This window comes from Barbatula barbatula (genome assembly GCF_947034865.1).
Source record: "Barbatula barbatula genome assembly, chromosome: 2".
Taxonomy (NCBI): Eukaryota; Metazoa; Chordata; class Actinopteri; order Cypriniformes; family Nemacheilidae; genus Barbatula; species Barbatula barbatula.
This window is the reverse complement of record NC_136767.1, coordinates 26,291,921-26,318,683: the sequence shown is the minus strand read 5'-3', so window position 1 is coordinate 26,318,683 and position 26,763 is coordinate 26,291,921. Positions and strand designations below refer to the sequence as shown.

Here is a 26,763-nt window from a genome sequence, read left to right as displayed (position 1 = left end):
CAAAAATGATCATTTTGGGTAAACATACTTAAAAATAGTGAATCAGAAAAACTGAAAATAATTTTGAAATGGTCTCACTAAATAAATCTTAAAGATATTTGTTGATTCGGTTATAAATGTTCTATTGGTTGTATTCTGTTGAAACCTTTGTGCTGTGTTAAAAACGTGAATTTCGTCTCGACCAGTGTTTGACCTTAAGTCTTCTGAAGTGGTCTGTAGTAAGGTTCCTTTATTTTTAATATTCTAATAAAAACTTTTTAAAAACAACGTTTTCATTGTTTTTCGCTTTTCCTGGTTCTCAGATATTTAATGTCAGACTTTGCACCCCGTTACACATATTTTTAGAATAATAAAATGAGTTACGGTGTAAAGTCATTCAGGGGAATTGAGACAGACAAAAGACAACGAATGAGCTTTAAGACTACGGGTTCATTAACCGATTGCCTTTAGCTGCAATTTAATTTGTTCACTTTGATAGAGATCACTGGTAGTCGGGGAAGAAGGGCTATTGATTCCAGATGATTTGTCCTTACGCAGCGGGCTGAGGGTAGGATGTACACATGTGACTGCGATTCTAAGTGATGTGTTGTAATTGAAGAACGTACTGAGGGCATTGGAGTTGATTTGGATTTTTGGGCCAAATTGATTTAATCATATAATTAGTGCCATCCAATCTAATTTACAAGAAATTAATTATACTTTATGCTACAGATCTTCATGGATAATTTAATGGTTTTGCATAGGATTGTTAATGTCGGTATATGCAAGAGAGTGTGTCAGAGAGAGTTCTTGTTTTGAGCTTCTACCCCCATTCTGTTCAATTACAGTCTCTGCCCCAATTAAATAATTGTATAAATTGGCCAAGAAGTATAGCAAAGCAAAAACAGAGTGCCCTTACATTTCAAATAAATATTCATGCAATTACCGAATGAGGAGAAAAGTGCTTTTAAAGATGGTAGTGATGTCAAGATATTATCTAAAAGTTATCAAAAAGGATTTGCATTGTACGGATTGCACTCAAAGGAAATTAAATATGAATCAACATCTTGCACTGGCAGTTTGTATCCAGAGTGACGTGTCATGGTTCTTTATTTCTGTCAGTGATTTATGTAGCCTTTTTTCTTCTCTAGGCTCTGTGCATGAAGCATTCCATCTCTTGACATGTTGACTGCTGGAATTAAACAAAAACTGACGGGATTGAGCAGTTACCCACAATTCTGTTTCATGTGGTGACAGCAACACAACCTGAATTCTATAGACATGATACATAGCAGGGAAACATAGATGCTATGACAGCTAAAATGATTATTTAATATCACCATGCCTCTTAACATCAGCAAAATTGTGCTGGATGAGAGTAATTTAATGCTAAACAAACAAAGAGCACTTAAGAAGGGACAATTAACTTAATTTGTATAGTATTTTTTCTGTTCTATTCAGACGTTTTTGCAGTTCTTTATCTTTCACGCGCAATAGGCCATTTTCACATGACGTCACGCATCTTCCGTTCTGCCGCGAAGCAGTGTATCGTTACTTCCGCTAGCGCCTTCATTATGGAGGTTACCAAGTCCCTTGACCAGCTGCCACAAATACGGCTAGATGTCAAGTCGATTACAACAAGATCCAAAGCTAGATAAAGGATACAAATTCTTCGATGAAGGTAAGTGTTTTTTTTTTCGTTAGCAAAGGTGCTAGGATACGTAGGCTACTAGAATACGTGTGTCAAAAACGTTACGAAATATTAACATGCCTTATACTGAACACAATAATAATCTTACCGTTGTTTTGACCACTTGTATTTTCAGTCGCTGTTGTTGAATTTCTTCATTTTTTTGCAAAACGGAAGTTGTGATATACTGCTTTGCGAAAAGGCGAACGTTGAATGACGTAATTGTGAAAAGGGCCTATAAAGTAACTTTAGTTCTACAGCATTCCAAACCATTTTTTGTACGTTAACTATGTTAGGTAGTGGTTGGTTAGCCTATACAAAAATCGTTGGTATTGAAATATATGTAAATCACACAAGCTCAGATTTCTGTATTTATTAATGAAAGTTATTGCTAAAATGTTCCAGTCATTACTGGAACATAACCATAACCCACTACTAGTCATCACTTTGGACACACTTTATTGAATTAAAAAATTCTACCAGATTAGATACAGTTTTTATATATATATATATAATACATTTAAATTGTATATGTGCTACAAACATAACTCGAATTGTAGTTTAACATAAACTCTAATTGAAAGAATCGCATTAATATGAAGAGTTTGCATACATGCAATCTGCATTGTTAGCCAAAAGCTATGAGGTGGATCGCCGCTTTTGTCTGCGCTATTATCAACGTTCTACCCTGCAGGTGCAGGTGGGTTTTTGTGACAGGTGGTTGTTGAGTGAGAGGGAGGGGGGAGGTTGGCTGTGGGGCAGGGAGGGCTGAACGGGGGAAATGCTTTGCCTCTCGAGTGTTGTGCCTGACACATGCTCCGTCTGCTGCCTCTGCGCCGACCCCTGCCTCTTTTATTATGCTAATTAAGGCAACAGGCACATCTTTTGTCCTAGCCAGAGAACAAGAGAGAGAGAGAGGGGGTAAGAAGGGTGGGATGGTCCCACTGCCTGTGACCTATAGCCCCCCTGTGTCTTCTGCGCTTTAACGTCACGAGTAACATGCAACAAAACGAGCCACCATCAACTGTGCTCTTCACATAGCTCCGGCTCGTGCGTAAGCCACCGTCAACCGGGCACTTTCTTAAGCTCGCGCACGAGCTACGCACAGCTGTGCGCCTCACACTCGGCGCAGTTTATATATACATTTAAAACAAAGGGCTTGCAAAAGCTTTTCTAACCGTCAGGAGTTTATATTATATTGCGACCTTATTAAAAAAAGGAAAAAGGCAGAGAAAGACGAGCCAATTTAATAGAAGCTGCCCGCTGTAACGGTCATCGTAACGTCCGTCGGCGTCGTGAATCTGACGGGGAAGCCGAAGGTAGACGATCGGAGTCTTAAACCAACTTTAAACGGACTCTCGACAATACAACGAAAAGAAGCGTCTTCGTTTGGTTTCAGAACTTGGACAGCTCCCGGGTAAAGCCTCGGTACCACATCCAGGATTCGGTGAAACTACATCGCGAGCCCGTCTTTCCGTGACTTCGTTTCTGGCACAGGTCTCCGTCCGTCAGATTGTGTAGCCATGGAGGGTGTATTTCAGGGAGAGAAGCAGCTTTTTGAGAAGTTCTGGATGGGAACGTTTAAAGCCGTGGCTATGCCGCGACCGGAAAGCATCATCGTGGCCAGCATCACCGCACGGAGAGCCGTGACAAAGTGAGTTATTTAGCCGGAGGCTTCTTGTGTTGTCTGACAGCTTTATCTTGGCAATTGTTATTTAAATATTTTAGCGGTTCCTGTATTTGTTAAAGGTGCTGTTTTTTGCCTCGACACCCTCGGGCAATTTTAGTATGTGTTGAACCATTTGTAACATTGAAGTTTTAGTTTGGCTTTTGCTTATCTTTTAAGAACTGATAAGACATATTGGTCAAACTTCAGTATAGGGGCAATTCTCACTATTAAGTAGTTGTTATTAACTTGGCATATTGGCTGTTTATTAGTACTTAAAAAGCACATATTCTGCATGACCATATTCCACATCCCTAATCCTACACACTACTACCTTACTAACTATTAATAAGCAACAAATGAAGAGGTTATTTTTATTAAAAGTCGTAATTAATGGTTTGTTAATAGCGAGAATTGCCCCCTATACTCAAGTGTGACCGAAATATTTTAGCCTGCTGTCCTATACTTGAGAAATGGTTAGTTTGATGTGGTCTCAGACACCGTATAAAACATTAATATTAAGTGATTTTGCACATGTAAGACTATGTGATTGGTGAACATTTATAGCTGTACATTGTTTTTTTTTGTATTGTATCTTTAAGTGTGTTTAAATTTTTACCAGAATAGCATTGCTTTGTTGTAAGTCACTTTTGATTTAACTGGTTAAACAGACAGGGGAAAGTTTTAAATAATATATCAGGTTTTTATAGATCAGATGAACAATACATGGATTAAACTATTATTATGGCTAAATCTGTGGAACCTTACACTGGTGAAGCTAACTGTGTTCTCTTTTAATAGTATTTCATGTCACATAGGGATGAATGTGATTTCTGCCTATTCTCTCCATTTATCATTGGCTGTCCTTCACTGGAGGCCAGTCAGTTTCACTTGTGCACACACAAGTGCACAGCAGAGCGAGAGGCTACACAGAGTCCTAATGAATCAAGTCAGAGTAGAGCCCTTCATCATACCCTTTGGTTAGGACATAAAGAGCATCTCAGTGCCTTCTCTCTCACTCTTGAATTAGGAGGCACGGCAGTGTGTCGAAAGGAAGAAAACGTGAAAGACGTGGCGAGAAACAGGCAGATAGAGAGTGCTAGATGTTTTGTTGCGTTTCAGGGCGATGCTTTCCTTTTCGTCTTTTCCTGTTAACCAAGATCAAGCCTTACTCCATACTCATTATGCCGGTTAACAGTGCGTAACCGATTTGTGATTCACTTTTCTGTTCGTGTGCATGTATCATTTATTCCCATCCTGCTGTCTTTTATCTCAGGAAACTGAGATCAGACATTGCTTTGACAACTTTTTCCCTGAGACACTAACCTGAAGCAGCTGTTTTTCCATGGGTGGATCGTGATTGTATAGCTGGCTATTTGATGGTTTTTAGTCGGTCAAAGATTAAAATAGTGTCTGGTGAACATTGATCGAAAAGTCTATACCAAGAAACTTGATGCTTTCTGATTCTCGGTACCTTTAATTCTCTTTTCAGCATTATAATAATAAAAAATGATCAGTCTAAATATTTTACGAGTGTAATAAGGTTACTTAGTGTAATAAGAATTTACATTGTTGAATTTGCTTTCCGTACATTGCATCTTTCTAATGTCTCTTCTGCTCTCCATCCAACAATCTACATATTTGTAAGGCTACCCAGCCTTCAGGGCTCACCTGACATTGATGTTGATGTGTACAACGTGGGTAATGACAACAAATTTACAGCTAAACCAAAGTCGCCGTTTCAACTAGGGCCATGTGCGAACTTTTTCATTTTACCACAGGCAAGACAATGCATTTTTTACATGTAAAATACTGTTTGTATGAATATCACAGAAGTATTGCATTTTTCTTGGTTGAACAAATGCAGATGCAGTGTCTTATAAAGCTTATTAGTTTAAGTTTTCTTAATTGAATTTTTTTTGTTATTGGTTATTATTGGGGGAAAATGCTAGCCACAAATGTGTACACTCAGCCCTTAATATGGACTTCTAACATTAGATATTTATAAGGGTTCCTTCTGTTTTATGCATTCTTACCCACTCACTACTTCATGTTTGGTTTTCATATTCCTTTGACTTTTTCTTGTGTCACCGAGCCTACACCGTAGAGAAATTATGAGGGGAAATTCAGATCCTCCTCTGTACCCCTAGAGTTTTTTGGCATGGCGAGAGATAAGTTCACTCTCATGAAGCCGGAAGGTCCTGCCTCAGGCCACTGCAGCTCCGCAAGCTGTCCTTCTCTGTGAAAACCTCATTAAAAATGCAGAAGGTTTTAGTTTGGCAGAGAGTAAGTGTGTTTGTCTTGGGGTTACAAAGCAGATGGCCCATGGGATAAAGGGTATGGGGGAGAACCTCTTACCCCAGCAGATGCTAGTTTAAAAAGGGTAGGAATAAAGAGATGACGTGAAACTATAATGCAACTGCAACCACATGCAAGAGAGAAATCACTGTTCACCGTTGCTTTTTTACCCTTATTAACTGTTGTCCTTAGGGCAAGCAGAAAATAAACTTGTCGTTTTTAAACTAACCTGAAATTGCTTTTTAAATTGACCTCCTGTCATTGAAAGAAGCCCTTGAAAGGACCTTCTGTAAAACCATGAGTTCTTTGAAAATACAGAGGGTTGAATTGATGTTGGACTAGGAGGGGAAGGCACTTTTCTCCAAAGGTTCCAAAAATTCTAATTGAAATTCTAAAGGTTATGCAGTCGGTCACATTTAACAATATATTTGAACATGCATTTTGTTTAATGATTCATTTGTCATTGATTTATTTTTTACGTCAATATTTACCTCTTTAATCTAGTCGACCTGTTTAAAGTTCTAGAAACGGACAGTTACCAGAGAATGTGGCTGTACAACATTTTAAAAATTGTATAAAATTGTATAAGCTATACAGGCATTGTCAGAATCAAGCTTCTTGATTCAAACTAAATCCTATAGCATCCGTTCATTTTTTGATCTTGGCCTGAGGCTGAAAGCATAAGGAAACTGCAGTGTTCTGTGAGTTTCATGCATTAGGGCATCATGTACGAGACAATCAAAACTCTCAGTTCCATTTAATTCCAATTCAGTTGATTTAAATCAATTGATCTCACAGTTATTACACCTCAAATAATCCAATAATCTTACCTCTTTTGTTTTTAGAAGACTACTTTGCGTGCTTTCTCTTGCTCTCATATGCCATCCCCCCTCTCTCTTTCTGTCTATACCTCTTTCTCTGTTTGAAACTCTGTCCATTTTTTTTCTGGCTGGGTGGGGATTCGTAAGGGACTGTAACCCCTGGAGCTGAGCTCTGGCTCATAGACGGCAGAGCTGTAGAAATGCTGATATGGTTGCCAGGCCTCCAGGGTTCAGATATAGTTTCTACTAAAATCTAGCCACTGAAACATTCCAGCACATCATCTAAGAGGTAGTGGGCTTCTCAAGGGGAGACACATTTTCTGTATTCGGAAGTGAATTGAACATTCAGTCTGCATTAAGATGAAAGGCACAGCTGTGAACACAAGGAACGTGTTGAAATGCAATATATGGTCTTGATGTGGAGAATGTGTATTGACTTTGATGCTAAATCATCTGATTGAAAAGTGAGAAAGCTTTTAATATAATATTTGTCGACATGTTGTGTCCTCAACAGGTGTGAAAAACAGTCTATATGCATTATAGATTTATTATAGACTTAGACTAAGCCAGAAGCACCATTTTTATTCTTCATCCTCATGTAATTTTCATTGTATTTTTTTCCTTTGCCCTCCCCAAGTGTGGTCCACAAACCTTAATGTGTAGAGGCACTTTAAAACCTGTGAATCACTGAAAAACTGGAGAGATTAAGGAAAATGAGAACGAGGCACAACCTGGGGATATGTTGGAGTAATTTTACAAGGATGAATAAACCATAAAGATTTGGCACAGCACTGCATACATTTAGGCAAGCAATACCAATTTCATGAAGTAATAATAGCAATATTTAATGAGCATAAATCCACTTATGCACTTTTGTCATACCTTGATAAATAATTGAATAAAATGTATATACATTTCAGCTGAACAAAGTTTAAACAGTAGTTCTTTTCAGAGGATTTTAGCTCTAATGTAATCTCATTGTCTCATATAATTTCATTATGTAGTGAATAAGAGATGCAGAGTTCTTACATTTTTTCTGCATTCTCCAGTAGATGTGTTGTATTGAAAGTCCTGTGACTGTCAGAATTGTGGTGGGACTAAGCCATGACATTTTTTCCTGATTCTGTAGTTTAGCTATAGATTGTAACAAAGTTCCATGTGAGGAAGGACACAGTATTAATGTCATTTAATAGTTAATTCTAGTTCATGAATGTGATAAGAGTTCTGAAACAGTTTGCATTTGCTTGTTTATGCTGAAATGCTGAAATGAAAAAACATATTTTTGAACTGTTCATGTAAAATGTCACAGTATTTCATAAAATGTATGACTGGAATTTGTTAACTGGATCTTTTTTATTTAAATGTCTACTGTGCACAGATCCAAAAGCTAGTTTTCTTACATTGTTACAATGCTCATGCAAATGGCATCACAGCATAGTGAAGCGACAGTGAGAGAGAGCAGGCAAATTAAAGTTTTCAACCATCTTGTCAGCCTGAATGTTTACTAAAGGACAAAACCCGTTTTTTGACTGGCAGCATGTGTAGGCAGTAATTAGCAGATTATTTGAGATTTTCAGTCCTTTTGTCTTCTTTCATGAAAAAAGCAGGATAGAGTTAACGTCAACTTATTAAGGTCAATAAAAACAAGTCTGTAAATGCCAAATTGCTGTCAATCAGTTTCAAAACGACTAATGTGTAACACTGCAACAAGAACTCTTTGAGATTTTTGGTCAGAATGTAAGAATAAGCCATGTTCATTTAGAAATACGCTGGCTGCCATTGAAGTGCGATGCTTTACATATTAAAGCAAAATGAAAGCAGGTAAGCAACATTTTAATTTTCCAAAAAAGTCACAAACAAAAAAAAACTTTCAGAGATGTAAAAGTAGTAATAGTCCCATTAACATCCCCAGATATATTTACACGCTGAAATCGGTCATGTGTCTATAAACTCCATTAAAGTGAACACATGCCATTTCAGAGGCTTATTTTGCTGTAGGTTGTGTCAAACAGAACATTCGACAAGTAGGAATGGACATCTTACTACAAGCTATCATGTGTTGCAGAGGTAACCGTCTATCAGCTTGTCATCGAGTCCTGGTACTCACATGCTTCAGCACTATTTTCCTCCCCACCGGACCCCTGGAGTGATCAAGGGCCATTATTAAAATGCAAACTTATCAAAGTCAAACCTTCATCACCTAAATTAAATCATTTCAAGCTTGGCTAGCTCTCCACTTCTGTGCTTCCCCTTCATTTTTCATTTCCGTCTCTTGCCCATCCTCATTTCAGGAAGATGATCTGCCACTCATGCAAAATTGCTCCCATTTGCATAACTGATGCTTCATTTGGGCTGGGACTGTTTCCGTGGAAAGTCACTGCACAATGGTGATAGCAATAAGGAGTGAATGAAACTCTCCCACCTCTCAATTTAGGGATCAATCTTGCAGTCAAGGACAAGTTTTCCTCAAGTTGACATTTCCTCGCCTTCACTCTTTGGCACAGCAGATGTTTAGGCTTCAACTATCTTCTACTCTGAAAGTACTGTCTCTTGAAAGCATGTTATGAAAGTTCTTAATCAGTATTTTAGAATAAAGGAAAGTAAAATGAACCTTTTTGCTGTCATATGCTTTTTAAAGCATTATTGGCCTTGGCTGCCTGTTTTTACTTTTTTTTTGTCAAAACAAAAGTGTAAAGTTTAATAGAGCAGAATTATAATGATGTTTTGCAAGATGCATTTGCAGGCAGGCTGCATATTTCTTGACTCGTGCTCAGTTGAATGCAAGTACACAAGTTAATGTAGAGTTGACCTGAATGCATTTTACAACAAGTTAAGAAGATAAAGTCTTATTTCACATCATAAGGTTTCCAATATATGTGTGCTCGCAAACGATGTCTAACAGGGTCAAATCTATCAAATTTGTGCAATTTTGTCTCATAGAGGATGCAGTCTGTAGAGGCGCTCCATAAATTGTGATGGTCTCTTAGAATGAGCAATATTGCCACTGACATTTCAGTAGCCGACAGATTCGGCTGAGCAGTTATTACAAAAACCAAAGCTGACAGGTTTGCTGTCGTTCTTTGGCTGCTATGGTGCATCGTGAAATGCATTAGAGAGATTTTCTCCCACAGTGTGGATGTTTTAAAGTGTTTTTCTCTTGTGCTAACTGATTAACCACTCAACACTAACCCCACTTTCCAATAAAAAAGCCAGTCAAAAATGATTTTAAAAGCCTTGTACTTTCCACAAACATTTAAATTCTTCCAAAGTGAAAATGAAGCTTTTGAAAGACAGTATCTTCAAAGACTTTGGAAAGTTTTTCAAGGTTACTTTCTGAACTGATATCTATTTTAGTGTTTTTTATTGCCTTTTCAAAACATTAAAGTCCTGTAAATAGGAAAGAAATTTAGCTGTTGTTTCAAGTTCTGAATGAAAAAAAGGAATACTGTGCTGCCACAAGAGTGTATCAGTCGTAATGCAAAGGGCCGAGTGTTTTTGAAAAGTCATATGCTAATTTATGTGGTATAATGAGACTGTACATCAGATATGAATATGTTTCTCTTGTCTCGTGTGTTTCAGTCTGCTGTGTTCTATTTCTGTACATTGTTGCTTATTTTATAATTATAACTATGTATGTAATACAGTAAACATCATAATCATATCCTCTGAACTCATTCTTAAAAGAGCAGTTCTCTTGATCTACAGTATGCTGCTTTGATATCAAATTTTCTCCGTGTCAAAATCTGCAGGGAAACTGTATAACTAATCATGGTTATTATTCTTTCATCCTCTCTTTCTTTCAGCTTCAAAGTGTCAGGGTCACAAGAGAAAAGGTTTAAGAGCAAGACAATTTGAAATTTGACTGACACTTCGGAATGACTTAGCATAAAGTAGCCGTCAAGAACAGGGCAAAATAATGTCATAAACTCAAAGAATAAAAGTCCCCTGCCTGGTATACTCATAAAAGATGTTCAGCACGGTTGGATAAATAACGTTTTATTTTTCACGATTAAGATATTCTAGTATAAGTAAAAGATATGAATCTATTGTGATCATTCTGGAATTGCATCCATATTTTTCTTCATTTTCAAGTGGCTGATCGTGTTTCATTTTTAATTAGCATAGAAAGTTAGCAGTAAGTATAAATACTTTTTGTGTATTTCGATTATACTTGCATCATATATGTTAATTAAGCTGGTTACATTAGCTTCTTATAAATTCCAATTAAAAGGTAATATTAATGCCGTCGTTTTTCTCATTAGTTTCCGCTTAATGTCATTAAAGCATTCAGAAGCATGTGTTGCAATATTTGGTCATTTCTTTGAAAGGCCTCTAATTGAACGGACAGAGTTTAATTAAGCTTGTGCAAGTTTATGATATTTACTTCATTTGATTGCCTCAGCAGGATTTTATACTTACAAACCGAATAATAACAAACAAATTAATTAGACATCATAAGATCGGCAGTGATATTTTACCCCTTAGTACAGAAATAGAATGTATTGGATTAGTGGCATTTTAGATGAAGAACTTCATTATTGAGTCCCTGTTTGATTTTGGTCCATAATGAAGATATGGCTAATTTTGACTGAGATATTGTGTTTAAAAAGTGACGTATACACTTGATTTAACTAAATCTTGCTGTGTTTTGTAGATTTTAGGTCTCTCCACTTGCCCTTGAGTGGATGTTCATGAGGAGACTCAGCAAACTGAACGATCCTCCCTCACATAAAATGGAAATAGCTTCTTTAGTGATGAGGTACTAAATAATAAGGTTAGAGGAAATGATGACAGCATTTTTATTGGTCATCCACATGATAACCTTTCTGTACCTGCTTGCTTGAACGGAGGGAGTGCACTTTTTCATTAATGAAGACTCACAGATTAAGAAAACGTCAGGGAGTGAGTTTCCACACAGTGTTTGTGAAGATTATAAAGTTCACAAAATTTTATTTTAAAGAGCACAAATTATTTTAAAGGACGAATGATTTTATATGATCCAGTTGTATTCCCAGATGTCCTCAAATGAATCATAAAATGTGAGAAATCATTCATTACAAATTGAGAACAGCAGATAAGAAACTAAAAGGACTAGACTGGGTGGCACAGGCCTGTCTCCGTATGTATGTGTTCTGTCGATGTCCCAGCAGCCTCCCATCCTTTCATGCGGAACAGTGTCAGCAGGCAGCCATTACACGGGCCACTGTAAGTAGCATCCAACTCCAAAAAGCAGTCTTGATGCGCAGTCGGTTGCAGTCTCTCGCAGAGGAGAGAGCAGTCTTGGCTACTGTAATTCAAAAAGTAGACAGATGAGTCCTGCTCAGAATGGGGCCCTCTCTCCATCTGCCCCGTAACAGAGCACAGGTGGGGAGGACATATCAGACCTTGTGTGTCAAATTAATGAGCAAGAAGGTGCGTACATGTGTGTGTGTTTGAGAGTGGTTGTTGAGTAATGCTGAAAAGTGAGGTTGTAAGAAGCTTTATTGCATTGGCAACAATGGATTTTAATGATCCAATAATAGTGAACAGTTCACCTCTTGAACATATTGCAAGATATTCGTTGCTGCATCAAACTGTATTATCAGGATTTTTATGAAATACTGAATTGTTGCTGCTCAGTGTTGTAGTGGTAGACGTCCGGCTGCTGTGATATTTAATGTTTTCAGAATTTTGGGGGGGGGAATTTGGCCAAAAAGTATTGCCTTTAGTGGTTTTTCTTGTGGGAAGTATAGAGCTGTCCATAAAAAGGGAATTCAATGTAAAAATGGTTCATCATGCCCTCCAAAAACCAATCCATATTTTATTTTATTATTTTGTAAAGAGTGCTGTGGTGAAATGTGTTGATTAGTCGTAAAAAGTCGAGGTTTGTGAATTATTCAGTGAGCTGTTTTGCATAGCAAAGGCCATATGAGGAGGGGGTAGCGGAGTGGATGTGGAGTCGAGGAATGACACTGTTGCTTCTTCCTCTTAGCTTCTCATCACGTTAATTACCGTATCTGGCTCTCGTCAGGGCCCCGCTACATCTCGCATTTCAGCCGCATGCAGATGACTTGCCAATGGGAAGAAACGGATGTTAGTCTTTGTTTTTTCAGGGAGGACTTCATGTGTTTAAAGCATAATTACCACAGTGATCATTGAATAACAGTTATGAAAATATGGACGCACTGTAAAAAAATGTCATCATTATACAGTAACATATTTTTCCATCTGTTTAGCTCATCACCATAATTTCTCATTTCGACTATGTTCTTCATCAGCAATTACGTTCAGAGTGGTTGAATAGACGCAATCTGCAAACGTATCACTGCGGGTTGACATTTTGCCACCACTTTCATTTTACTTTAAAATTTGAGGTAGCAATTAAAGTTCAGTTCTCAGCTTTAGTTGGTTGCATTTTTTACCATGTGGACTTTTTACCAGAAGACTTAATTGCCAGGTTATCAATGTGGAATATAGGGAAAAAATTACTTTATTAAGTGGCCGTGCATGATTAAAGTGAGTGAAATATTTTCTCCGGAGATGCAGCCTTAATTTAAATCCCTTCATGTAAATATCACACCTGTGTCTGTGCATGATCGATTGGACTCAGCGATTACGTTAAGTTATTTAATACACCTCAAGATGGACACATCTGTCTTATTTTCAAAGAATTATTCATGCTGTAACAAGGCTGTATGTTAACGTTTTTCTAATACACCTGCCAAACTGTATCTCACACATGCTACACTATTACATTTATTCGTACCACAGACCGATTTTTTGTAGCATGTGTGACATATTTGTCGCACTGTACAGCTCTGTGTAATTTTATAACATAATCGTAGAGTCACTTACACAAACGGGATGCCTTAGGGGTTTTCTGCTAGTCTACTCCCAGGGCTGTAGCAAAATGAACCTCCCTGCTCACAGATAGTGTATTGTTGATAGGCTGGAATAATTAAGGCTGCTCTGGTGGGGTTTGGTTTAACGACTCTGGCACTGTTCTCCACAAATGACATTCTCCTCCAAGAGAGGGACTCAGTCAGGACTGAAATAATCAATGATTTGTGGTTTCCATTTTGAGTCTCAGTGTGAAGCTGCTTAGTCGTGCTCCACTGCACAGTACGTTGGCCGTACGTTTGGTTCAACGCTGTATACACATATACTATGTCAGCACGCGCTCATTACTGAAGAAGAGACACGGATTATCTCACCATAAGGAAAATACGTAGATCAACTTCCCAACAACACAGAGTCTAAACAATTGTTATGCATATACAATGAAAAACGCTTGATTTAAAAAATATATATTTAGTACAATGGTTTGTACGGGAAGTTGATTGGGGACCTTTTTATCACCGCTATACAGCTACAGCAGATTACACAGAAGGTGTACATTGACATTTTTTCTGTTTCCACAATAAACACGATTTTGGTTTAAATGAATCTAACACCTTGTCTACACCGGACGCGATGTGAAGCACCAAAAGACAATGGATTCTAAATTGTGTCCACACTGCATGTGTTGTTATGCAACACAATTAATGCTTTGAACTCATTTGTTTGTCGTGTTCTGTAGCTCACGTCCACGTCCAACTTCACAGGGTGAAAAGGTTTTGTAAACTTCTCAAACTAAATCATCTTCTAATGGTCCCTAATTCTGTTTTTCAGAAGTATTTTTATGTAATCGTGATCTGTGTATGAAATTCTTGCCAGTGTCACATTAGGGGGCTGGTTTGCAGGGTCCATTGCTTGTGATTCTATTTTTAGGCATGTGCAATTTAAAGATAATAAGCTCTATTTGCATTTGCCAGTTTTATCAGACAGCACAGACTGTACAGACTTTCACTGTCTGCCTCTTCGCTCAACTCAGATATGCTAACTAACTCTCAGAGTTTTCATTTATACGTTTCTTTTGTTCTTCTTTAGTTTTTTCCTTTACACAGTTTTTGTATACATTCACGAATAAACAGTATTTAAACAAATATTTTGATTCATGATTGTGTGATTAAAATGATGTACACTATTATGATCACAGTGTGAGAAAGAGTCATATCACTGCCCTAGAAAAGCTGTAGTGTTTTGCCCACTTTAAGTGGATAGCCATGTTAGAAAGCAAAATGTGTCTTGCGGTTCTTCTTAGCTAATATAACTAGTACGAATAAATTATTATTAGTATTTGATTTTTCAGATTTATGTTGTTTGCGCGAACATTGCTCTCTTGGCTCTAGTTTGAAGTTGAAAACTACCTCTCTTGTTTTCAGAGCCTTGGTTGAAAAAGCAATGAACTTGAAATAAATTGTACTGTATTCGGTCCTAGCTCATCTCCTGAACCATCTCAAATCAGCACGCCTGAAATTAATTGGCCTCCATCATACAGACTTCCTGCTACGTTCCTGTCCCTCTCCTTAATGTAGAAAAAATCTTCGCAAATAAACCACATGCAGGAAAGAAGTACAAATCACAGGTTTCTCATCTCAAGCCGAGCCATCTGTCTTCTTTTGTGTATTAAATGAAGCCCACAGGTTTGGACCAGCCCTCTCATCTTTTCAATCAAAATCCCCGGCCCGCTACTTCTGGGTGGCAACTGGCCCACTTCTCAGCCTGGTGCTCAATGGAATTATGTGTGGTAAGAAGCTGAATGTGTTGCAGTGAACCATTCCTGATGTGTTCATGGTGGACCCTTTGCACCCTTAGAAATGCCACACTCCAATCAGCAACCCCAGCTGACACTTGTTCTTCCGCCCTCCACGCTTCTCTTTCACTGTAATTAGCTACAGTGTGCCTACTGATTGGCTCATCGCGTATAAGCTGTGTATCGTGAGGCATTTTTTTCTTCCCCCAGAGGCAGACAGGAAGTGTCATAGAGATTGGGCTTATCACAAACCACTACAGGAACATTTAGCTTCAATCATTGCACAACAAAGAAAGCCTCATCTTCTCAAACTTGATTTTGGAGAGTAATTTGCAGACTAGCTGATGGGCTTTGTCGTGATGCAGGGTACGTTCTTCGTTGTTAACAAACCAGAATGTGTCGATGAGGGTGAGATTAGCATTGTTAATTATGACTTTATAAAAGGCATTACAGTTCCCGTGTTGAAGACGCTACATCACTACTGTTCTTTATCGGTGTCTCACAAAGAAATATTCAGGTCACATTTTATTCAAATAAAAAGGAATTTAATTTTGCACATAATAGAAAATAAATACATAGGACCATAGAGATCTTTTTCAATGTTAGTTTTGTGAGAATCGAGCACATTATTTTGATTACTGCAATGTGAAAATCGTATTGTATTCACTAGAAAAGAGCTTTGTCGGGACACACTGATGTATTATTTCTTTTTTAAATCAACATGGATTTAGTTTGGCCCAACACATATGGTAAAGTAAATATTCGGTAACTGTTTCTTATTTAAAATTTTGAAAAATAATCGAACAATGAAGATAAATCTCTCTATATTTTATATAAAAATCTAGAAATATATATCTTTTTAAGTTTGTTTGTTGTCAAATTTTTGCTATGTCACATCTGTATATTTGTCAACTGCCAATATGTTTTTTACAATTGCGCATGTATATGTTTTTTCTTTTACCTGTATAAAATACCAATATTTTTTGCAATGCTGTGAATGAGGTTTTATGATATTCTGCGATACTGAGAATTGAAGCTTAATTTTCATGAACGTAATATCACATTGCAAGAAAAACTGAAAATTGGTTTCAATTTCATAAAGAAAAATATAATTTCATTTGATTTTGAAGACGTCTTCTCATCCCAAAATACACCTAGAACATATTGCATTACTTAAGGCAATGAGGAGAGAACATCTTTGATTAACTCCTTTATTCTCATCCTGGAGATGAACTCTTTGTACTTAGCTGCCTTCTCCTCTCTCTGTCTCCCTGCAATCATGAAGGCTTTTTGATAGAAGTTAATGAAATGAAATAAATTGGCTTGTAATGCATGGGAGGCTGTAAAGCTAATGGAATTTGAAGAGTGTCTGTAGGAATGGGGAAATGGGGTGGAGATTGGTTGAGGTCTGTGTCCCAAAGGCTGTGAAACGTGCTGCACAGGGGAGAGCTAAAGGTGCACAGACAGTAAGATACCCATTTAATCTCCTCACCTCCTCAGATCTTTCATTACAATTAAAAGTCTCGTAGCATCTTTAGTATAGTATGTATAATACACATACATATTTTAAAATGCAAATCCTAGAAGGAGTGAGACTAAACCTGCAATTGAGGTTACACATACAGTTGCACATTACATTTGTTTACTAATACTTGCAAATAGGGTGTCTTTCGTGTCATATTGATCTCTCAAGGTTTTCTTTTTCTAATCCCATAATTCAAGTGCAGACCACGTGCCTCTTAATCTACTGGAATACGATAGAGAGGTTAGTTGGCGACAAACAAAAGCTCTTCCAGCAGACTCTCCATGATTTCGGAAATCTTCCAAGGCATGACTGAGCTTTTAGCATAGTTGTGTTCAATACAGGAGGTTCAAGAGAATCTGTTTTCACTTAGAGATGATGGTCATTTTGTTAATGCCAGCTTCAAGTTCCTGAGAATTCCTATTTATGATGTGTTTAAATGACTTCCCCTTCCTTACAAATACATTTGAACCAACAGTACAACAAAACGAATAGCAAAAATGCTTCATGCATGTGTTTTTAGTTTACTTTATAGATCAAGCAAGCAATAGATAAAATGAAAAACTGAGTAGGCATGCTCCGTATGCATCCATTAAGTCATTGACATATGCCTCAGCATGCTTCACCCACCATTGCACTGGACGAAGTTGGAGTGGTAAGCTGTTGATTTCTTCTTGTGAACAGTGCCCTTTTCCCACACTGCATCTCTACAGAATAATTTTCAGGGTGTTGTATGGGGTCTTTGGCTTGAGTGAATGTGTGCATTTGTGTGAACATCTGGAGTTTGCTTGGCATTATTTCCATGCCCTGAAGCAAAATTGATCCGGAGCGAGAGAGTGCGACAGAGAGTGAGAGAGGAAAGAGGGGTAATTTGTTTTGTTCGAGCAGAGGGGACGGTAAGGAGTGAAGAGTGCTTAATTTGATTGATGGGTGGTTGGTAGAGTAGTGGACCCGGCTGTAATTACTCTTTGTGCCTAGCGTGATAAGGAAATTAATCAAACCATTATGTTGCTCTATTTTATCATTAGGGTGCAATAATTGAATAAACCAACTTCACTTGTCTTCACAATGACTTTCCTCTCGATGTGTGGTGGATTTTTCCCAAGAAGGACGTAGGTTGCGGTGGGCACATTTTTGTAGGCATTGAGATGGAAAGTAGTTCAACTTTACAGACTAACGCACACGCACCGCGGGTCATTTGACTAGAGAAAGGGCACGGCTCGCGTTTTCCACGTGGTTTTAGACTCGAATTGTGATTCGGGGCTAAGGTTGTAACCTTCTGTTGTTGTGCCGTTCTTGCGTACCTCCAGCTGAGCAGAACAAATGTGGCAGATACAGGAGGACTGCTAAATCAGGCTGATTGTACTTAAATCTTTCATGTCCACTTGTATCCCTCAGGAATGCCTACGTGCAGAGTTGGATATAGGATAGGCAATTCTCAATTCGGCTTAGGTGTTTGCAGATTTTCGTCTCGTTGCCTATATCCTCCCAGCTTTACTCACTTTCCTCTTCCCTTCACTCTGAAAGTGTCTCTACAAATCAATTACCTTTCACTGATCGTTTGGGATTTAGTGAGGACATTGTCGGTGGGAGATAATGAGGTCTGATGCTGTGATTTTCTTTTTCCCATGATGCCATGCCAGGTTATTTTCTTAGCAGAGGCGGTAGGCCTCATGTTGCAGATAGGCTGATTTTGTTTAGCGGTTGACTGATACTGTTTTGTTTAGGACTGATACTGCAATCTAGATAGCAAGGTTCACCATTAGGGCCACTAATGTTGTTAAATGCTACAATTAATGGTAGTAAATGAATTGAAAAAATATATATTGCATAAAAAACATTCACAAACCTTAATTAAATTTTCTTTAAAAAAACATAATTTGTGCATTTTGTCAGATGATTGATGAAATTCTTTAACCATCCTTATCTTAAAAATATACCCGTATATCTTAGGGCTGTTAAGCGATTAATCGTGATTGTTTGCATCCAGTGTATTTACATAATGTACATAATAATTTTATATTCACAAAAACATACACATATACATCCATTAAGAAAAATATAAATTGATAAAACATTTGATGTAGTTTAAAGTATTGATAATTATAAATAAACATATGTAAATATTTCCTAAATGTGTATTAATGTTTGTGTTTGTCAATACAAAATTAATATGCACAATACACAGACACATATTATGTAAACACAAACATTTATTCTGGATGCTAACAGCCCTAATTTCAGTCGAAGACTTTAATGCATCCCACTAAATATCCATGAAGTCAAATTAAGGGCGACAAGAAATCTGCACTTCGACCTATTAGTGATGTGATGATCAGCGATATGTTCATAAACAATCCTGCACAATTGCGTTTGACATTGTAATCATATTTTGGATGTGTTCTCAGCCCACATCTGGACAGCCAATGGCAAGAATGTATTAAGTGTGCTTTTCTTTGCAATGTCTTAAATCTACGAAGCTACATGTTAAACACACCATGTGTTCGTTCAAAGTTCCTGATAACTGATTTGTATTAGTTTTAGTTTTCTGAAAGTTGCATCCAGAAGGGGGGCAGATCCAAGAACCGTCCCTCAGGACACGTTTGGAATTACTTCCACAAGTAGACAGGAAATGCTGCACGTTTCCAATGTTTCCTTATGCAGGGTGCCCGTGGGATTGTTCAGCACATCTGCTGTCGCTGTTAGTGTGAGTGTGTTTGCTTTACTCAAGAATAGTGAAACTTCTATAATTGTCACAATAATCTTTCGTCTGCATTGTTCCTGGACTTATAGCTGTGTGATGGTCTCTTTTCTAATTCAAACTTTAGATAACTGGAGCACACTGCTTTATTCTTTTGAGAATTTCCATGATTCTTTGCTTTTAATGCTCATGTCAGTAATGGGATAATAGGTCATGCAGAAGATATATAATTTCTGGACTCTCTTGAAAATTGAAATGCATCTTAGCCTTTTAAAAGGAAGGCATCTTTTGTTTGGATGTGCATGTACATAAACCGTCTCGACTAAACATGGTTTAATTGCCTCGTCTTCCCTCCGTATACCCATCATTAGTATCAATATCACAACGAAAAGAGCCTGCCTTTTACCCCTAATGTTAGATAAACAATATCATCAGTTTTCATTTTGATAGATGGAGCTCTAGAGTCATTTAATCGCTATTCGTGCTTAATTAACGTGCTCAATCATCTCTCTCTCTCTCTTTACCTAAATGATCTCTGCCGTCCTCCAGTTTTATGAAAGCGATTATCCGTTATTTGGCTGTGGATCTGACAGAACTAAAAGGGCTGAATGGCTTCGCTGAACTACAGGATGGACTGGGGTCTCGTATATCTGATGTGTCTGCAGTCGGAGGATAGTGTCTGGTTAAATGTCTCTTGTCCTCTCACAGACACAGAGCCTGGGGAGTAGATGTGACTTTCTGCATTGCTATTAATACTAGAGGTAAAGTATAGCTGGGATTTTAGAATGAAACCCTTCCATGTTTTATACTGTTTCACGGTGAGAAGCATACGAAGATGAAAGGATATACAGTGGGCAAATGAAATAAGTTCTAAAATTAAACATTTATGTATAAAGTGAGGCGTTTGTTTTAGTGTATGGGTGAGTCCTTTTGTTGACTGATAATGCCACTAATTAGACTGAGTATTAAAGCATGTAATTATGGGTCATGAGTCAGCTTGCATGAACCGTATCATACTTATCCGTGTCTGGCTGCCATGGTAACTAGCAGCATCCTCACATAACACTTCTCAGCGTGAATGAGAGCGACCTCAGAATTTAAGAGTTGTGTAATGAAGAAGTGACACAATAAGCAGTTTGTGTGTGTGTGCGTGCGTGCATGCGTGAGTGTGCGCTGGGTCTGTGTGCAGGTTCGTCTATTCTTGTAAGGACCAGTTGATGTTATAAGTAAAACATTTTAACTAGAATTTGAGGGGGTCATTACTATTTAAAAAGCTTATAAATACATTTTTTGATGTGGTGTATAGATACATTTTTAATAATGAAAACGTTGCATTTGTGTTTGTGTGACTTAATGTTGAATAAAACATTTGATGCAATGCAAATTGAAAAAAGCGCTATAAAAGTTTTTAAAAGATTGGGAAATGCAAATGATTCAGTTACAATGTAAATGCTTGAATATCTAGCATGGTTGCTAGCGACAAGTCAAAAATGGGTCCCAAATTGTGCTTAGATTTGACTAGATACCAAAGGCTGTGATCTTATATAAAAAATTTGCTATGGAATTTGTCTTACGAGAAAAATAATCACAATTATGTCATCCCTTTTGGTTTTAGCTTTATATTCTTACTATTCATTGACAATATTCCTGTTGGTTTCCTGTGTCCTTTGTTGTAATTTGAAGGAGAAATGCAGTATCTGACACAATGATGATGCTTAATTAAGATCTCCAAGTCGCCTGCTGTTTGAAAGGAACATCTTAAGCAATATTTTTTCTCCTGGAGTTGGTTTGACATGTCTGAAAAATATGAAGATATTTTATAGTGCGACCTTGGCGGCTCACTTTCAAGTCTGAAGCTAGAAGCTTTTAAAGATGATTGAGACATTGATTAGGATTTTCTCTGCTGTTGTTGAGAAGTTGTGTGTGTTCTTTGTGTGTATAGCTATAAACTTCTGAAATAGCCCTCTGTGTTTCGCTCCGTCTTCCTTGTGTTGATTTGACATTTTTCCCAACCACCCCACTGTTTTTGTTTGTGTGTTTGTGTGCACCCTGAACCATCTGTTTATTCATACTCCATCTTCCCGGTCTTAAATACCTCATCCCTTCCTTTCTCTCCCATCATACTGAGTATCAGTGTCATAAAACAGAGGAAAAGAAGAGACCCAAGCTAGAGCCGTGACTCGCCCACAACAATACAGCAACCCAAAACCTGGAGAGCTGCCATTAGACTGCCATCAAATCACAGCGTAAACACACCGTGAACAGAACATGGCTCCAAATTTCCAACTCCTAGTTTTCTAATCCCTGTGTGCCCACTACTGTCGTCTCGTTCTTGCCCATTTGTGATTTTATGAATATAAGTTTCATAAACCATATTTGTCAAGTTAATCGATCAAAATATTTAAGTTGCTTGCTAGGGCAAGTATCACTATAACTATTTCTCATTCTCAATTCTCTTAAAGTATTTTAAAGTGTTTACTGCTTTGTTGCGTTACTCATCCCATGCTGTTTGTGCTATTTCCATCAATTTAAAGGAAGGTTGTGCCATGACTTTTCTAAATGATTAGGCTTGAAACGTACAATAGACGGGGACAGTTAGCACAACATAACAAAGTGCTGAAGTCTGATAATATTCTTTTGATTGGCCGTTTTTTGTGCATGTTTGTAATTTTCATAAACTCATTACATTGCACATTACAGAACGCATTAAAATGCAGTTTATTCCAACATAAATGTCAAATTCTCTCTTAATAAAGGCTCTCCCAGTTCTGCCATAAATCTAACTAAAATAAAAAAGTCTTCATATTGTAATTTCTAGAAGGCTTTTTCCTGCTGTGATCTTTGAATAGTCCCATTTAGACTTTTTAGAACATCCAGAGTAATAGATTACAATTACACAATATAGCTTTGAAAGTTAGCAAGCCCAAACGCAAGTGTTTGTGTGTGCATGCGTGCTTGAGACGGATATAAACAGCAAGCCATAAATCCCACTCGCTGGGAAATGTTCTCCCATAAAATCTGAAGGCGATCAGAGAAAAGTCATTTCATGATGGGGAAATCGATTTCATTTAAAGCTCTCATCAGTGGGCCATTCTAGCTGACAGTCAGTAAAGAGCCAAGGGCCCGTGCAAAAAGGAGCCCGTTGAAAATTAAGAGACGACTTCTATTAGATGAGACCGCTGTCATCTCACAACAGTTACTCTCTTCTGGCTTGGCTTATTGTGTGTACTCACTGGTGGCCCTGGTACTTTGAAAACTTTTACACCTTCGATGTTTTTTTGTCATATCTTAACGGTCTGTGTTAATATTTAGGCATGATCTTTTCCAGAGTAGGAACATTCTTGTCAATTATTTATCTTTTCTTTAGAGGTGGTTAAAGGTAAAGATTTGGACTTTGACAGGAATGTTTTTCAGGACCCTCTGGTAACTTGTCCAAACGTGTCCTGCTTGACAACATTACAATCTTAAACCCCAGTGGATGTGATGTCACCATTTATTACATATTTATGCATTTGTCAGATGCAAACATGCAGATTTCTGATGTTTGTACCCTAGGAATTGAACCCATGACCATTATGTTGGAAGCTGACAACATTTCAGGGTTAGGTCCGGGCTCAATGTTTAGGTTAGATGCTTTAAAACCATTTCTGTCAATCATTTTCTTTTTGTTTTTCGGGGTAGTGTTGTGGTTAGACAGGAACAATGTTTGTTTAACAGAAATGTCATTATTTCATGAAAAGAAATTGATCCAGAAACATCATCTTTGGCAAAATCACTATGACCTTGCAACACGATCTTACAACCTTTTTTTATGTATTCAGTATTTGTTGCCGTCCATCAATAATACACCCAACTCGGACAAAAACCTAAAAAGATGTTTGGGTCATTCATCCGCCCTTATGCCAACATGTTTGCACTGTTTCACCGTCTGTAATCCTCTCCCTATTATTCCCTCCAGGGCGGTGTATTTTCCAATCACGTACCGGCACATTGGGGGCCGTGTAGGGCTGCAGTGCCGGAAGGTTGACATTAATAATGTGATTGTGCTTTGCCCTCTCTTATCCAGAGGTAGCAGAGGGCAGGCCTCCTCCTGCTGCTGTGAGAGAGAGGCAATCAGCATTTAATCTGCAAGACTGATTAACTTCTCATTACAATCAGACACACACACACCACGCAGGCACTCAGGCGAACAGATTCATATGCAAACGTACGTGGGCGCACACGTACGTACGAGTGCGAAGGCGCGCTTGCTCTCGGGACTCCAGAGGTGGATCTGTAATTACGCCATGGAGATCGAGTCTGGACTACCCGCCCGGATTTAGCGATACGTTTTATTTACACGTTTATTTTTATACTCTATGTGAGGAACACGGCACTGACAGGAATAAAAGGTTCAAGTGTGGTGTCACATCATGTTGCGGTGACATCTTTTTCTGGAAAATATCTGTATTTATAGTTCATTGAGAGACTAGTGATGCCATTTTGTGTGAATTTTTTAAATAAGTCATATGTGGTTACAGCTCATTTTCCCAAATGTGTATATCCAAACAAACAAAAACATTGTGTGCATTTTACTTGAAGCACATGTGAGTATGAATGAGATCTCCCTGATCATTTATCCCTTAAACCCTTTTTTCTCACAATTTGAGAATCATCACCAACAACATACTTGGCTTTGTATTAATTGCAAACATAGCGTGTGTTTTTTAATGTAAGCATTACTGTAGGTTTTGAAGGATTCACATCACTGAAAGAGGCATGTGAAGTCTCCAAACCAGTGCTTTAGAACCTAAAGGTTTTTTCAGAAATGTCAGTTCAACTGAGGGGTGTAAAATAAAGCTGAGCAGATGACCTCTGCATTTTGAAGGTCTAGGACAAGAAACAAAGTTTCAGCGTTCTGCGGCAGATATCCAAACTTCAACCCAAACATCACAGACTGCTTAAAATACACCTACTGTTATTTTATTGTGTTAATACCTGTCTGGACGTTAATGGAGGATGCTTTCACCTAATATTGTTGGTAAATTGTTTGCATATTTATTTCTAAAAAAGCTTTTCGTTCTCTTTTCAGGTTGGAGACAGCTGTTAACATATCGCCTAACAGCGAGGAGAAAGCCGAAACTAAAGACACAGTTGCAAAACCTCGAAAGAAAAATGGACACATGAAACAGAGAGGACGTAAACATCACAGCCACCGCCGATATCGCAGGTTTGTTTCTTCTGAACCTCATACATGCTTCTTCATGAAAGGCATTTCAGTGCTTGGGTGCCGTTCTAAAACCGGTTTGCAGCGTCTCTGGAAGTAAAATAGCCATTTTCCACTACCTTTTAACCGAGTGGTGTTGAAGAACACGTAGAACCTTTGCATAGATAAGTGTATTCCAGCATGAAACTTATTTTGACCCTGGAGAAGATCAAACACGTGAAAATGTGAAGCACCGAATCCACTTCTAAGCTGTAGCCCCGCTCTACAAGCATGAATTAGGAACCCCAAACTTTAAAGAAGCGCAGACATAAACACTCTTATCTCCAAGCCACAGTGTAAACATTCAGGTGTTGCTGAACAATTTTACACGAGCGTCTTTGATGGGGCCCTCTTACTACCCATCCACAAAAATTCGAACTCCATGGTGAAAGAAATTTATTCAGCACTGAATTCTTAACGCCATAATTCTTCTGATACCTTCAAAGCGTGAGTGATAACACAGTGGAACAGAAATGCATCAGTATGTAAAACAGGAAAGACGCTAGCTTGTTATCTCATACAGGCTAATCTTAAGGTAGGTTAACGCTCGGATTCTCTGCAAGGGAGCGAAAGAGGTCTCATCTGGTTTCATCTTGTGTTTTATAATCGACAGTGTTGCTGAACAATAAAAAAAGACCAAAGAAATATTAAGTCAGATCATGATCAATTTGAGAAATCCACAAACAGACTTTCTTCAACCGTGACGAATGAAGAATCCAAAATCTCATTACACGAGTGCACTTGCAAAAAGCACATTTGTTTTCCGCTTTTCGCTTTCTAATAAAAAGAAACAACTTCTCATATGGTTAGGCATATTTTATAGTTTTAACTTCATCTCAGTAATGTGATGTTTCAAAAAAAGAAAGTTTCTATCTTTTGGGAGGGGCACTCCTGTTAAAAGCAAGCGGAAACCTTCTGGTACCTCTCTCGTGAAACCAACACGGAAGTGACTTAAGACTCCAATTCATTGACTGGCCACTAGAGTCTAACTTCAACACAGAGCAGAATCTCATAGGCCACTAGGAGGCATGTCCGGCGTTAGTTATGTAAATCTATCCGGAGTGCATGGAGCATATTTTATTTTCCATGCAATGCTTAACTCTTTCTCTAGTAGTTTGTTCACGTTTCCCTCATTTGCGTGTTAAGCGCCACCCAGTGGAGCCATGACGTAATAATGGACTGCGAGCTGTCTCCTTCACCTTCAGAGTCGAGGCTACCAGCATCCAGTTTCCACCACAGTCCAGCCGGCATCGCAGCCGGCTCTCCAACCAGCACCCCAGCCGGCACACCGTCTTGTTCCCCAGTCTTGCCCTTGTTTGAACTTCCCCACTTGAACTCATGTGTTCGCCGGCACCACAGTCGTTTTCCCCAGTCTCGCCCTTGTTTGGACCTCCCCCTCTTGGACTCTTGTGTTCCCCAACCCCCTATCCTGGTTTATTGTTTTTATTGGGTTACAACAACCCGATTATTATCTCTTCTGTCCCCTTAAGGAACCGCAGGGTTCCTTCATGATTCGGCGTCTTTTGATCATGTTTTCTTAGTCTTGTGGCAGGATCATTACAGACCCATGTATTTTGCGTGAGAGAGACATGTCATTGTTTGTTTTGACTTGCCATGCGCTCTCTCCGGTCTCGTCTCTTGACCCCGCCCCCTTGTTTCCTCGTTTAGCTTCCCGCCATTACCCACACCACCCCATCATAAATATCCCTAGTTAGTTCCCCTATATGATGCCTTTGCGTTCGCTGTCCTGTACTGTTTCATTGTGTGTGTTTCCCCCATGTAAGTCGATGTATTTTCATTCATGCCATGCCTATTTTGCTACCTAAGTTATTAAGAAGTGTGGTTATACTGTCTTCCTCTTGTCTTACCCCCATCGTGGGCTTTTGTTTTTGTTATATTTAAATAAAGTTGAGTTATTTCATGTAGGGTATATGGTAAGAGGCGTTGTATTTCCGTCACATGCTTGCAGTATTCGAACAATCACTACGAACTAGTTAACTGGCCAATCAAAGAGCACCTCGCTTTTCAAAACGATGAGTTTTTAACCCTAAATCGTCTATACACATTGCATTACATCTAAAGCTTGCGTCACAGGTGGATTGATGTTGCTGTCTCTAAAGTCTATTGTCGCTTCTAGCCTCGGCTCCACCCATGTCCTACCTCTTTGCCCATTTTCGATTATCCGGGAGCGATGCACTGCCAGGATGGCGAAGACCGGCTCCGCCCA

The 26,763-nt window shown here is 38.4% G+C and overlaps 1 protein-coding gene across 1 annotated transcript in view; it reads left to right on the top strand.

Annotated features, from left to right (window-relative positions):
• Positions 1-2,668: 2,668 nt before the first annotated feature.
• Positions 2,669-26,763, top strand: part of srrm4 (serine/arginine repetitive matrix 4) — a gene marked incomplete at its 3' end in the record, with an annotated part of 39,581 nt that continues 15,486 nt past the window's right edge. The window contains exons 1-2 of the mRNA XM_079475545.1: positions 2,669-3,323; positions 24,363-24,500. Of these exons, the coding sequence (XP_079331671.1) occupies positions 3,193-3,323; positions 24,363-24,500 (269 nt within the window). The 5' untranslated portion in view covers positions 2,669-3,192. The remainder of the gene's footprint in view (positions 3,324-24,362; positions 24,501-26,763) is intronic.